We start from the raw sequence: 14,743 nt of genomic DNA on the forward strand, positions 1-14,743 counted from the left end.
ATTAAGCAAAGACCCTTAAAACAAGGCTGCCCTGCTCTGGTGTGCCTGTGCACATGACGTGCACGCATGGAGGCAGGAGGAGGTGTGTGAACACCACATGTTGAGGGCAGAAGGCAGGAGGGAAGGGAGGCAAGTTGAAGGCAGATGCAGGAATGGACAGCACGCCGTGGGACTCTCATTTCTGCTAATCCCTCTCTTTTCCCTTCCCTACGTAACAGTCTTGTGCAATAGGCACGCAGGGCAGGTCCGTGCAGAAGTCAAGATTAACAGAAGCAGGGTCTCTGCAGGAAAACAGCAATTTAGGAATTTCCCTGCCACACACGAGCTCATTCCTGAACAGCACTGCTGGCACAGCCCCAGTGTGAAAAGCAGTCATGGTTTTCTACTGCCTGGTCATCAAAAACCCATCCTTGCTAAAACCACAGAGGCAGTTTAACAGAGCTGGAGACACCCCCTGGGGCGCAGGCACACATGCAGAATCAGCCAGACACCTCGCTGGGGACACCACTGCACACCCCAATGTCCCCAAGGATGCCACAAGGAATTACCTGGACACTGTCACCTACACTGGGAGAGTCCTGGCCCAAGGAATGGTTGCTGCCATGCCAAAGGAGCCACGTCCCTTGGCACCTGCAGTGTAGGGAACACTGACTGGCCCTCCAGCAGGGGCAGGGAAGCTGGCAGTGCCGTGACAGCAGCACACACACACCTACTCCATGATACAGATACAGGCAGCCCTGCAAAGAAATCAACTCTGCTTCCTGGGTTTGACAAAGAGACACCCTTGACTGCAATCTCCCAGGACTCTGCAGCCATCCTGTGATGAGTATAACAAACAGAATGTTCCTCAGAGCAAAGGAAGGAAAACTGAAAACTGATCAACAGTACAATCTTTTACAGTGTGCTTCCATTTTTTTTCTAGAGAAATTATGTGACCACTATCAGTTCAATGTCAGTGCAATGATATTGTGGTACTGTGCAATCTCTTGGGAAAAAGACATTATCAGAAAGATTCAAGACTAGCAACTTATTTTACTAAGTCCAGAATTTTATAGGTGGACCCCTAAAAAGTCAACAGGATGATAATGCTGTTATTTCTACTTTTTGGAAATCATGTATCAGAGAAACCATAAAAAAACCCTACCAAAATCATGTTCAGCACAACACAGAATTAAATCTGGAAGCTTGAAGCCCAAGCCTTAAACACTGGAATCTCCTTTTTTTCCCCACTTAAATAATACCATTACTACATCGAACATGACGAGAAAGTTCAAACTGGTAATAACTGATGAATTAGTAGAACTAAATGTGGACCTGTTAAACTCTCATGATTTCTCTTCAAGTCTGACCTTCTATGCTTTAAAATATTTTTCAAGAGTGCTGTTTTTCAAACATGAATTCTGAGACTCTGCTTCCAGGAATGCGAGTCAAACTGAGTAACAAAAGACAGGTCACGAAATAAAAATCCAAAAGGAGAGAAATCTACTGTAGCCCTCCAAAATAAAGATGTTTAGCAACATAGTTTTCAACATAAAATATGAGAAATGCTATCTCATGTAACCTTCATATTGCCAAGAATTTGAATCATATGACACACACACCGAGCTGATTTTCTCTCAGGAATAATAAAATCTTTCTTGTTATTGGACAGTATTTGCAAAGCTCTGAATTCTGAGAACTGACTGATAGGTTTTTAGACTTTATCTGGGGGCAAAATACAATACAAAAGTCATTTGCCTCAGAAAAATAAATTTGCTATTACTTATAGAATGCCACTGTTTCTAATTTTGCTTATCAAAGTTTCTTTCACAACAGACTGCATAGCAAGTGCTACAAAGAGGTCCTTATTACACCTAAGTGATACAAAAGAATCACAAGCAAAGTTCCTGAGGCAAAATAAATCAGTATTATCTTCCATCTGCTTCTGGCCAATGTTGGAGAACAGATGATGGCCCAGATGTGCCTTTGTTGTAACCTAGTACAGGTTACATTTTTAATTTTGTCCTGGTTGCTACTAAGTTGTGTTTCATACTGTACACTACAAGTATACTTCTAGAAAATTCAGTATCATCTATTTAAAAGATAAACACCTGGTTATTGCCACTATGGAAAGCCCTGGTGATCTACCAGAAACCACCTAAAGCACTAAAACAATGACCAATTCATTGACTATTAAAGATATTTTCTCAGTTACAGTGGTACAACACGTGTCTGCTGACACAGATGTGACACTGGAGCAGGTCCCAAACCAGCGCTGGTGACTGTGTAACTGTCAGATTAAATCACATCACAAGAAGACCTCACTCCTTCCCTGCAGCTTAAGACCAGAATTTTGAGTATTTACGTATTTATCAGGTTTAAGCACAATTTTTCCACTTGAACCACATTTAGACTGAGAATCCAGATGTCTGGGGCAGATGTGTTTTCCAATTCGACTCACATTTGCCAAACAAAAGCATTAATATGCAGTTAGGCAATATTACTGACCAGCATCATAGAGAGGCAGTGTTGTACTGCAGCATCCTGGAGTTCTTCCTTTGAAACAAAAAGTTTTATCTGTTCCAACTACCCAACAAAGGTGTCTCATAGTCCTGCATTATCTGAAGAGAATCTTTCCCCAGAAATAAATTTTCTTAGGAAGACTGACTGTTAAATATTTTATGCAAATTGCTTTGAATGTCTTTTTAACATGAAAATCATTTCAGGTTATCAAATACCATCCCCACAGTGTATTCGTTCACTTGTTGCTGCCAGAGGAAAATTAGAGAGACAGCTGAAATTCTGGACAAGTTATGACTGCAATAAAAATAAATGGAGAAATATGCCAATTGAGCCTTGAATGGTTTCTGCCATGATTTCTGAACAAGTATTAAAAATACAATGTGTTGTTGAAGACATCATTACATAGAAGTGTATCCCTGCTAAAAAAAAAAAGGGTTTTTAGTTGCAAAAAAAGTTAAGTATTTATTTCTGAGATGTCAGCAAATGTTATTATAGAAAATTAAAACATAAAGAAAAATGTTTGAAATGGCAATTTATATGAACCACAGCAGAGGAAAGAAAGTATGACAGAAATAGTGTCTAGAGCTATAATTTCACATTTTTGTCTGCAGTAGTATCTGTCTGAATAAACTGAATTGTCTATCAATATATTAAGCTTTCACAACACTGCAGGTTTTTTAACAGTACTTTAGTTCAGATAACAAATGGAGCAGAACACAATGCTCCTGCTCCTCTATCAAAGGTAATAACCACTCTGTAAGACAGGCTGATTTAAATGTTTGCCATAGTACATGATTTTTCAGGGGAAAAAGTCTTACTCAGGGCATGACAACAAAGTTTTCAGCAAGCGGTCAGTGACAACTCCTAGCAGATAGAAAATAAAGTAACTGGGGATTTAGCTGCCCTCATCAGAAGGTGTCTGCTTTAATCCATGACCATTACAATCTCCATGCAATTTTGATGTTCCTACTACTAAAATCAATCAGAAACACTTCTTTCATCTCTACTCCAGCAGCAGTAATTGCCAATACTTCTCAGACACAGAAGAGAATTACAGTACTGCTGTCAATATTGTAACACTTCAGGACTGACTTGCTGCATCATACCCCACTTGAACTTCATTTGTAAGGCCTCCTACAGTCTACCACATGTGCTAAAGAAGGCAGATTAACATGAAACTCTAAAGCAGTATTCCACAAGTCATAAGCCTATTAAAGTCTGCAGGTTCTACCTGTTACCAGTTGAAAGAACAACAGCTTAAAACAATGCCCCTCTTGGACTGAGAGAGCTCAGCTGACAACCACCAGAGATGTGGCAAACCCAAGTTTTGCCATCTCTAGAGAAATTGGTAAAATACCACCTCACTTCCTCCCAGCTGCAAAATGGCAAGATGAGATCCTTGGGGAAATACAGCCTATGGAATTGTCAAATCAAACAGCTATTCACTTGAAGCAATAGCAGGAGTCATTTATTCCACTTCCTTAATCTCTTCTCCAGCCAGATAGACGCAAGACCAGCAAAAATATACATGGTGGGATAATCACAAGCATTTTGTTAACATACAAAATGCTTCGTGCACAAAATGAGTATACAGGAGCTCTGAAAAAGCATCTGACCTTTATTTTTGTGGATTCCAGTAAAAAACAGAAAATAGATTCTGTTAAATGAAAAAACCTGCCACTGGAAAATCAGAAAAATCTTGACTAGCAATGGAGGGCTCTGCATTAGACTTGCAGAGTGCAATCTTCCTGATTTTGAAACACCTGGCACTTCACAGAAAGACAAAGAATTCCTAGAAATGGCCAATCTGCATCTCTTCTAGTTCTTAGGTTTTTGTGTCTTTTAACAGACACTGCTTAAATTACTTGGTCCTATGACCTGCAGCTAACAGAATTCATGTGTCTACAGCAAAATGTTGACTTGCTGAGTTTGCAGCAATTCATCTTCTCATCAGCAGAGGTTTGGTGGCTGGGGAGCATCAGATTTCCCACCTGGATGAGCAGGTGAGACTGGAGTGTCCCAGGGCAGGCCATGGGACCGGAGCTGCCTGCACACAGGTCCCCACTCACCCAGGGTGTCCAGCAGGGAGCCAGGGTTCTGCACCTCTGCCTGCCAGGGCATTCCCTTCCCCTCCTCTCTCTCAGCTGTTGGATCACCCTCTCCATGCTGCAGCCTCAGCAGGATTTCAGTTTGCATCTTGCAGAAGCCGATGGGAACGTGCAATATCATTAGCAGAGAATTCTGTGGTAAGACTGAGGCAGTTTCTACAATTCCAGTAGTTCAGTGAGGTCTGAAAGCCCTACTGCAACCTAACTCTGCCCAAAAGCCCAACAATAATTCATGTGGTATTTCCCTAAAGCTTCGCTACATCTCCAGTTAAGACCACGTTTCTTAAATTAGATTTTTGTGTCTTTTAACAGACACTGCTTCAATTACTTGGTCTTATGACCTGCAGCTAACAGAATTCATGTGTCTACAGCAAAACGTTGACTTGCTGCATCCCACTGCAGCAAGGGCAAACTTATTTAAGTTCTTGATAATGTGCTTTTTTTCTTGAATTGATACAGGGAAGCTCCAAAATGTCACAATTTATGCATTGTTTCGAATAGCACACTTGAGCAAAGTGCACAGACAAATTATAAATCATGTTTTTATCTTAATAAATAACTTCATATGTCATAAGAGTAAATGCTAAAAATACTTGCTTCCAACTCACTGCCCAGTGTCAGGAGTTCAGATGTTTTCATGTTGGCCATGCTTACTTCTGAGAAATGAAAACTTTCATTTCATATTTTCAAAGATATGAAAATAGTGTTGGTGGGGGAGGGAGGCATGAAAACTGTGCCTCCTTATTTGATCTCTTTCCCCTGCACGATTTGAGTTATATTTGCTAGTTTTATTGAAGAAAAATAAGCCTAATTTTTATTGAAGAAAAACAAGCCTATTTTAATTTCAGGAACTCTTCAGTCACATTCATTTCCTTGAACTTGAGCTCCTTCTTGGGCCTTCAAATCACCGAGACGGAAAAAAAAGCTTTTCCTCCAGAGCAAAATTGACTTTAATTATTTTATTAAATGCTGATGTCACTATTCCTTTCATCAGAAAAGCAAATTTCATTTTCTTCTGCTATCATTTTTCTAAGATACAGAAAGAAAGGGGATTTTTATTTTGTTCCTATTATCTAAAAACATTGGGATGTTTTTTTAACCAAGGAATGATCAAAAAAGTAAAAGCAAAACCTGTGACATGTCTAGACAATCCTGCTTTCTGGTTTGAAAGAAAATTTCTAACTCTGGAATATACAGCAGGTGCAATATTCCATTAGTCATGATTTTGGACAGAGAAATGGAGTTTCACAGATAAATTCAATTTTTCTTCCAAGTCTAAGGCTAAATTTAGAGCTTGGAAAAGGTGAAGAACTGTGTCAAAAAGCAGATTCTAGGTGCTGTGTAATTTTAGCCAGTCAACTTCAGTTTTCATCTGCTGACTGCAGCAGTTTTGCTTTTAAGACAAATGCTCAGACAAAGAGGAACTTCTTTCACAACAGTAAAAAAATACCTTACTGTGAACAAACAAGAAATGCAACAGACAGCAAAACTTGCATTTGATGGTGACCTGAGGTAGCATTTGCTCAGTCAATGTTAATTTATTTCTACGCTTCAATGAAAGTGGCATTTAGCACTCACCTTTTAAGAAATGTGGGTCAACCTTTTACAAGTTATTGCAGAATAATTTCAGTGGGTTTTAGGTTAGAGGAGAGTGGGATTAAAATACTAAGGCCTCCATCAAGTCCCTAATTTGATACAATAACTTAGGGTCAACAAAAGAAAAATTATAACCAAATGTGATCACATTACAAATTAAATAAATACCACGACATTCTCAGACAAGAGACATGTAAGAAAACAAGTAAGTCCATAAAATATTTCAGATGATGAATTGAGAACAAGTGAAGGTAAAACAGACCAAATATTGAAATGAAAGTCAAAAGAAGTCACCCACATATTTTGCTTTCATAGGTAGCTGCCACCATATGTTGATGCTTATTCAGTAGAATTAACTTTGGAGATGAACTGAAAACACTTGCGGTGAGTTTCTGACAAACTGGCAAGCAGAACTGCCACCATGAGCCACAGAAGCAGAAAGTATGCTTTCTTAAACTCTCTTTAAACAAGGAAGACAAACTTCTGGGATTTTTAAGTGAGCAGTGGTTGATACACATTTTAGGAACTCTGGGTTGAAACTGACCTGGAAAAGCCAAGACCCACTCATTTAAAAAAAAGCACTTCAAGCCATTAAGTTAAATCATTTCACTACGTATCAAAACCAAATTGTATCTAAATTATTAATAATGGGAACAGTTTTCTTTCTGCTTGTCATATCAGGCAGATCTGTACAGACCCGAGTGTTTTATTCTTTCAACAACAAAATATCTTCAATCCACCACCAAGCAGTATCTCCTACATCACCACAGGACACGGTCGAGTAATCCGGACACGGTCGAGTAATTCAATTATTCTGCTTCTCCACAAGCCTCTAAGCAATTTTGCTTATCCTAGTCCTAAGGAAGAGAAAGACAATCAAGGCCAGAGCCCTGCCATACTGTACCTGCAAAGCACAGTTCATCATCCTCACAATGTAGTCGAACTGCTGGTGGTCCAGGATGGCTCGGTTCTCCTTGACGTGCTGGCCCAGCTCCTGCGTCAGGCAGTGCCGAGCTGCCTTGCCCTTCAGGGCTCTCAGAGCTGCAGGCAGGGTCTGCAGGAACAACACCTCACTTATGGAACTGGAATGCAATGGCACTACTCATACTGAACACATTCCTTTTTTAATAAGAAACTGCAAGTGACAGTAAAGAACAACTCTGGAAATTATCCATTAGCTTGAATATCAAACTTTCACATAATGGGTGATTTAGCCTGAGTTACCAAGTACTAAATGTTTTCCTTTTTTTTTTCCAAATGCATTAAACAGCATTTCTCACCTGCATCTGTAAATAGAAATCCTTTCATATGGAGAGGCATTGAATGGATGTGAAATCAGAAATGGATTATTGTGGATGAAAGCAAGTGCTCTGTTCTGTACAGGCAGGCCAGGACTGGAGCTTGCCTGTCAAGGCTGAGCAGCACGCTTTGGGATAAGCAATGAATGACAAATGGGTTTAGAAATGGCATAGCTCTCATAGCAGTGAGGCCACTGGATTGTCATGCAGTTTATCCTAAACCAGGGCCACCAGGGTATTTACACCAAAGTTTTAAAGATGCAGCAAATGCTACAACAGTGATCACCAGCTGTGGCCCTTTAGGCTGGAGGTAACAGGTAAGAAAAGGCAGCCTATTTGCTAAGGAAAAAATTACCATCTAGAGGGACAAAAAACTCACTGAACTTGCCCATGTGTCTGGAAGTTGAATGAGGTTAAAAACTACTGTGCTCTGCTTGGATGAAAACTCTTTAAGAGAGTTACACACTTGATTAGGACTTTTCCCATGGGCATTTTGACACCATAACTTGCAAATCAAGCAAAGCTCATTTTCTATCTTGATCTGCACAGCATCACAGATATAGAGGTGATACTTCCCTGAGAAGTCAAAAAATTTCTTAAAATAATTTTGCAGTCATTTTCATATGTAGAACTAGATTTGATTTAAGTTCGAGTGATTGTTCTACAATCAATAACAGAAAACTCTACGGACAGAATCTACAAAACCTGGCAACTTCTTAGTGAAGAGAAAATAAGAATGTCAAGGATAACAACTCACTAGCACATTTCAGTGAAGGCAGACATGCCAAATATTTATATTCACCTCTGAGTTCTATCAAATTACTGTTTTTTAAAACCAGCAAAACTGACTGTACTGAGAATTTCCAAAGAGCATTGGCTGTTAGACACCAAAGCACATATGTATGCCTTTTGTTTGCATTCCTTCGAATTAATGCTGCTAGGCCCATATACATCCACCTCTTAAAAAAAGTTATGTGGACAATGCTACTTAGAACAGTAATGAATTTTGCAAAAAGGGTTTTCAACTCACCCATGTAGGATTAGAAACAAGTTTTCAAATCCATTAGCCTCATATGACACACAATATTGTATTTAGATGATGATTTTTATTGCTTAGTTCATTCAAATGGCCAAAATAATCCTTAGCATTCGTAGCAAGACTTCAAAAGGTACTTTGTGATTAGGCCAGTCTCCATTTGCTCATTAACTGAACAGAGAGTAATTTGGGAGAATTCAAATTTCATTTTATTACCTTTTCAGTCTCCAGAAATTTGTTTTCAAAAATGAACGAGATGCAGTTTCTAACAACTTCCAGCCTTTGAGCGCTGTTGAAAACTGTGCTTCCTTTTTCCATTATGGAAACTAACAAAGAAAAAGAAGAATATACATCTGTAAAACGTCTGCAAGAACCACAAGGAATACCACAAATATCTTTAAAAAAATAATTACTGTGTCCTCCCTTTTATTCTGTTAAGCAAATACCATTTGCAGGCAGATGGGAACACAAGATCCCAAATCTCTGGTTTTCCTATTCCATCTGAAAAGGAGAGTGCTCTGAATTGTAACTGGATTAGTTGAGTCTCTTAACTTTTGTCCTCATTGTCTCATCCAGGCACAAAGAGATTATAACCTCTAACATAATGATGAAATACATAAATAAACACAAATTAATAATAAATGTGTGTGCTCTGCAGTGAGTTACATAGCCTTGCATATTTTGTAGCAGTAGATAACTATTTTTAGATGGCCATGACAAGAATTCTGCAACATGGAATAAAACCTGACAAACCTGTTCTCTTATCTTGATTCCAAACTGTTGAGATCTTACTTTCTTAATGCACTGTTTTGCCCTGATTTTTCAACAAAATTCAGAAAGCAAGAACTAGCATTCTCTTTTTCTCTATAAGATCAAATAAATAGTATCTAAATTCAGGATATGCCTTTCTAGTAGATAATAATGAGCTACTTATATCCAAGGATTCTGAGACACAGCTCAGCAGGGAGTATAAGTGTGAAAGCTGCTCCTCAGAAAAAAACCAGCAAACTCCCTGCTTTGACACAGAAATTAACTTATTAAAAAAAAAATCCCTTCTCTTGCAACTAGCCTTTTGAAGAAAGACAACAGAACACAACCATGCATCCTTTAAATTTTCTGTAAGTACCAGATTCAATGATAGAGTCAACAGCAAAGGCAGGTGAAGAGAGTTCATCCTCTCCTGGCATAAACCCAAAGAGAAACATGCCTGGGCAGGGCCTCAAGAGGCCATCTAGTTCACCCTGCTGTCCCTAAACAGGATCAACTCTATTTATGTTATTTCTCATGTTTGTCTAATATGTTCCCAATGTTCTGTGATAAGAGAGACTCCATGGCTGCACAAGAAATCCACTCAACTGCCTCACCATCCTCATTCTACCATGTCTTGCTGACAAACAACTCTATTTTTGTGCTGCAATTAAACCCATTATTTCTTATCATTACAGATTATTCCCCTTCTTTTTCTCACTGTCTCTTGTATAATTGAAGCCTGCTATTATGTGTCCCCTCAGTCTCCTAGCTTTCAGTCTAAACAACTCCCCATCTTTCCTTATAGGTCACATTCTCTGGACCACTGGTCATTCCTGTTGCTTTCCTATGGACTCCCTCCAACAGAGCCAAAAATGGAGACAGTCTTCCAGTGTCCAAACATGGACACAAACATCCAGCTGAGGTCTTACTGAGCACAATGAAAAGATTCCTCCATGGGGTTCACTGACTGCACTCCTGTTTATACATCCTACTAAGATGTTTGGCTTTTTTGCAGTAGCTTGATATAGTTGGGTCATGTTTGCCCTACAGTCATTAAAGTTCCCAAATTAATTTCTGAAGAGCTGCTGCCTAGTCAGGCGAGCCTGCCTATGCAAGTGCCATACCTTATTTGAAGAAAAGCAGTAGAGAAGGAAAGAATTCATTGGAGTCTTGTGGTTAGATATGTAATATTTAAAGATGGATTTGAATTCTTAGCCCATCCTTCAAAAGTTTTGCAAGCTCTTCATGTGCAAGTTTACTAACCATACTGGTTTATGCTGCCATTCACATCGATGAGTATGACTATGAGTAATAGAACTTTCTGGCATTAAAATTAAAATGACAGGCCTACAATGTCCACATCTGCTCTTTATGCTTAAATATAGGTTTCTTTCTTTTGAGACAAATGCTAGCTTTGCTCTTTGCCTTTTTCCAGCAATTTACATGCCTTCCACTGGCTATCAGAGGAGGAATTCAAACGGTTCAAAGCTTGGTTCAGCCAGTGCTACAAGTGACCTATGTTGATATTTAACGGGCCTGCCTGAGTACAATATCTAGTTTAATTTTTCAACTCAATATCTAGTTTAATTGTCCAACTCAAAATCTAATTCAGATCAAATCCACTTTTGTTATTAGCAGTTACACCCCTCACTTTCTGGATGTTTGACTTTGTAAAGGCAGATAAAAAGGGGCAAAGGCAAACACCGGAGTCTAGGCACCAGAGCTTGCCACGATCACTAAAACCACAATATTAACACCAAATTGGGAGCAACACATTGCAGAAATGCTAATCCCCCACGAGAACCAGGCAGGACAGGGCAGAGATGAACATACCCACGGGGGGACCTGCAGGAACCACGCACTTCTTGTCCCCACGGGTGGCAGGGGGGGCCCCCTGGCTCCGGGCCAGCCCCTCCTGGAGCAGCTCCTGCACGCGGCCCTCGTTGATGCGCGGGAAGGGCAGGATGTGCACGCGCAGGTGGGAGCCCTCCGTGGGCCGCGGCACCTTCTGGAACGCCATGTGCGGATTGGGGTTCTCCTGCAGGGCAAAAGGTCCCACACCAAATCAATCCTGCAGCGCTAACATCTGCCTCATCGAGTTTCGCTGCTCTCTGGAGAATCTCCCAAAAGATTAGGAAGTCAAATATTTAATGCAGGTGATCAATAAAATGTCTCATATTCATATCGCCTTTGACTCATTAACTTTGATATTTCCAACTTTCTTAAAGGCTTTCATAATGGTTTTTTTTGTCATTGTGAAAAATTCAAAACAAGTGCAAAGGAAAATCCTAGCTTAACTTAGGCCGATTGTTTATGCAAATCAATGAATATTAAGGACTTGAATACAAACTGTCAAGCTCTTCATTAGAGAGACCATCTCCCACCATGCACAGGATCACAGCTCACATTTCCAGGGTGCAGGAATCAAACAAAATGGGGTATTTTCATCTCTTCATTCAGTTATTCTGGGATTACCATTAATCACATCTGAATTTGCTGCTGTCCAATTTGACTCTATGCTGTTACTCATTGCTGGCTACATACCACAGCCAAAGAGTGCTATCCATCAATGAGGGCTCTCTTGTAAATGCACAATAAGTTTGAAAGAAAACTTGTAAACAGGAGCTTAATACTGTTGTTTACAGGAGCAAAAGGCAACAAGGGGATCAAGTGCATCAACTTGAGAAACAGCAGACAAAACAGAGCAGCTACTTAGCCACATGCATTCTCTGCAAAGGAAAATTTTATGGAACAAGCCAAAAATCCAGGGGCATGAGAGCAGCAGATGCCAGGGGAAACAAGAGGGAGAAAGGGAACACAGACTCAGGATGGGGTAACAGAACACAGAGGGCAGAAAATTCCAGAAAAAGAGAGTAATTGCTCCAAAATCCATTTCAGTGAGAGGAGAGATTCAGAGGAAATGCACAGGAAAAGTTCCTTTTCTCTTGGACATCACAAATGTCACGTCAGATGCTATTGGGCTAGTTAAAGGTCTAATGCCTTGGATTGTCCACCTGTGCCAGCAGGACTCATGCAAACATTATCTCTCCCCAACAGAGAGATGTCTCTGTCTCTCCCTTGTATCTAAACTGTCACAGCTACAATATTGTGATTATTAAAACTGTGAAACGAGATGTCAAAATACATCAAGCAGTCTGTTTAAAATCAGGCAGCTCCAGGCACAGCTTAAGCAGCGTTACTCATCACCTATGTTTCATCAAAGACAGGTGCATGCCCAAACTACCAGAAATCTGACTTCTCAATAGATTTAGTGAATACCAGTGTGTGCTCCTGTGAAGTCACTGACTTAGTGGTTATGAAGGAGCAGGTCAGTCACAACGGTATAAATAAATCTCATCATCAGAAAAGACACACAGAACACAAAAGACAGCCCAGAACTTAGCAGCATTTGGTAATTCTTGTGGGTTTTTTTTTCAGAATTGTAGATGTAGACCACAGCTTTGGGGTTGTGGGATGTAGAAAAGAAAGGGTGACAAAGGTGTCAGCTGATGGTGTATTAGATAATGCTCTGTGGAGACTAAATAACCATAGAAGTGTGAGGGGGAGGGAGATCAGTCTATGCCAAAAAAGCCCACAAACCTCAAAGCAAACAAAAAATCTAAACCCCACAAACAAACAAAAAAAAAAAAACCCATCCCAGAACCAGCTAATGGAATGGTAAGAGACTTTATAAAAGCATTATGTAAAATAAACATGATATGAAGGCAAAAATTAAACTGGAAATGGAGTTGTTCAAGAAACAGGCTGTAAAAAATGAAATAATGCCTGCTGAGCACGCAAACCAGGGTGACTGGGTCAGGAAAGAACTGCTGAAAGTACACATTATGGTACATTGTATAATGTGTATGTATTATATATATTATATTATACACATTATAAATGTATAATTTTCATCTGGAAAACTGTTGAGAGGCAAGAAAAGAGATGTATTTGGCATAGACAGGTTGCAGCAGAGAAAATTAGCAGTTTACAGACCTTATGTGAATACACACTAAAAATAGACAAGTAGTTGTACCTTTACCTAAACCAATATTAGCACTAATAAACCACTGGTATTATATTGAATTTCCTTTGCATGCACAAATTTACTGATCTTTAAATTTTGCCATAATGTAGATGATGACTACCACAAACAGTCACTTCCATTTTCTGGACACTGGATCAATCTGAGAAATCAGACTTTTCAATGTTACCATCTCAACTCTCCAGATGCAGCAGGTACAGACAACTTACATTTTTGAAGAGCTGTTCTGCAAGTTCTCGAACATGCTTTATCATTTTTGGTGGATTGCCCTCTTCAGCTTTAATTCTTTCGACTTCAAAGGCCACCAACTTTTTTTAAAAGAAGAAAGAATAAAAATGTTGATAATTCAACTAAAAAAATTTATTTCCTATTTAAGTTGCGAAATGTTAAATTGAAACCAAGGAAAGAAAGGTGAACACTGAAAAGTGTGTGAGGTCACGTTGCTCTGGAACATGAAACATTTTCAGTTCCATGTGCAGCATTTGTTACCAGACAGAAAGTCCTGTGCACCCAAACCAATCCTTCCACATTTCTATAACTCAATCCAAATTTCTCATAGGTACTACTACTACAACAACACAGAATTAATATCACACTCTGTTTTTACTCTACATTTAACTCAAAACCAACACAGTAAAAACTACAGCATTGCTTTTGCTTTTTAAAATGAATTTTTTTTGTCTCAGTTTACATTCTTGGATATGTATTTAATGTAATATTTCTCTATGAGGTTGTTAACATTTCAGAGAATATAATTAAATATTGAAAATAATTCTGTACTAGTACATTCAATGTATTATGAAGCTACAGATCTGACAACAGGAACCAAACTTTATGCAACTATTTAACTTCACACATATAAGGGAGTATAATTTTATGGAAGTAAGCTAGAAATAACTCCTTAGCAGAAAATAAGAATTGAGATGATTAGTATAAACTTGATACAATAAACATTGGGGATTCAGAAGCATTCCAGTAGTTTTTCCCATGTAAATTGTAATTTACTTGGGAATACAGAAACAGTTTTCACCTCATCAAAAAGATCACAGGTTCTGAAGGGAGGACCCCTCTCTGACACAAAGCCAGCAAATGCCATTCCATTGAGCACTTTGGTTAGAAAGTCATTCTCAATTAAGCCTCGCTGGCCCAGGAAGGCTGCCTGCAACAAAGACAGAAAAAAATGCAACTTTTTAAATCAGCATCAAACTTGCAATTATAAACAATTCTTATATATTAAACACTTTCACCAGCCTATCAGCTCATACTAGTAAGTGGTACTTTCTAATTAAGTTTTTTACCGTACATAGTATCCTTTTATACCTAAAAATTTGAAATTTGATGCACACGTTTTTTAAATCTCACAGGTAATAAAAGAGAAAACTAGTACCTTCAAGCAATGTGTTATTAC

At 39.1% G+C, this 14,743-nt stretch overlaps 1 protein-coding gene across 7 annotated transcripts in view; it reads right to left on the reverse strand.

Moving 5' to 3' along the window:
- Nucleotides 1–14,743, reverse strand: part of SBF2 (SET binding factor 2) — a 230,431-nt gene that overhangs the window by 78,593 nt on the left and 137,095 nt on the right. For all 7 annotated transcript variants that reach the window (XM_084208186.1, XM_084208185.1, XM_084208181.1 and 4 more), the window contains exons 12-16: nucleotides 14,366–14,494; nucleotides 13,545–13,643; nucleotides 11,124–11,328; nucleotides 8,757–8,866; nucleotides 7,111–7,260 (exon numbers count right to left, since the gene is read on the reverse strand). In XM_084208186.1, coding sequence (XP_084064312.1) covers nucleotides 7,111–7,260; nucleotides 8,757–8,866; nucleotides 11,124–11,328; nucleotides 13,545–13,643; nucleotides 14,366–14,494 — 693 coding nt within the window. The remainder of the gene's footprint in view (nucleotides 1–7,110; nucleotides 7,261–8,756; nucleotides 8,867–11,123; nucleotides 11,329–13,544; nucleotides 13,644–14,365; nucleotides 14,495–14,743) is intronic.

The sequence above is a fragment of the Fringilla coelebs genome (genome assembly GCF_963513975.1).
Source record: "Fringilla coelebs genome assembly, chromosome: 6".
NCBI classification, from domain to species: domain Eukaryota; kingdom Metazoa; phylum Chordata; class Aves; order Passeriformes; family Fringillidae; genus Fringilla; species Fringilla coelebs.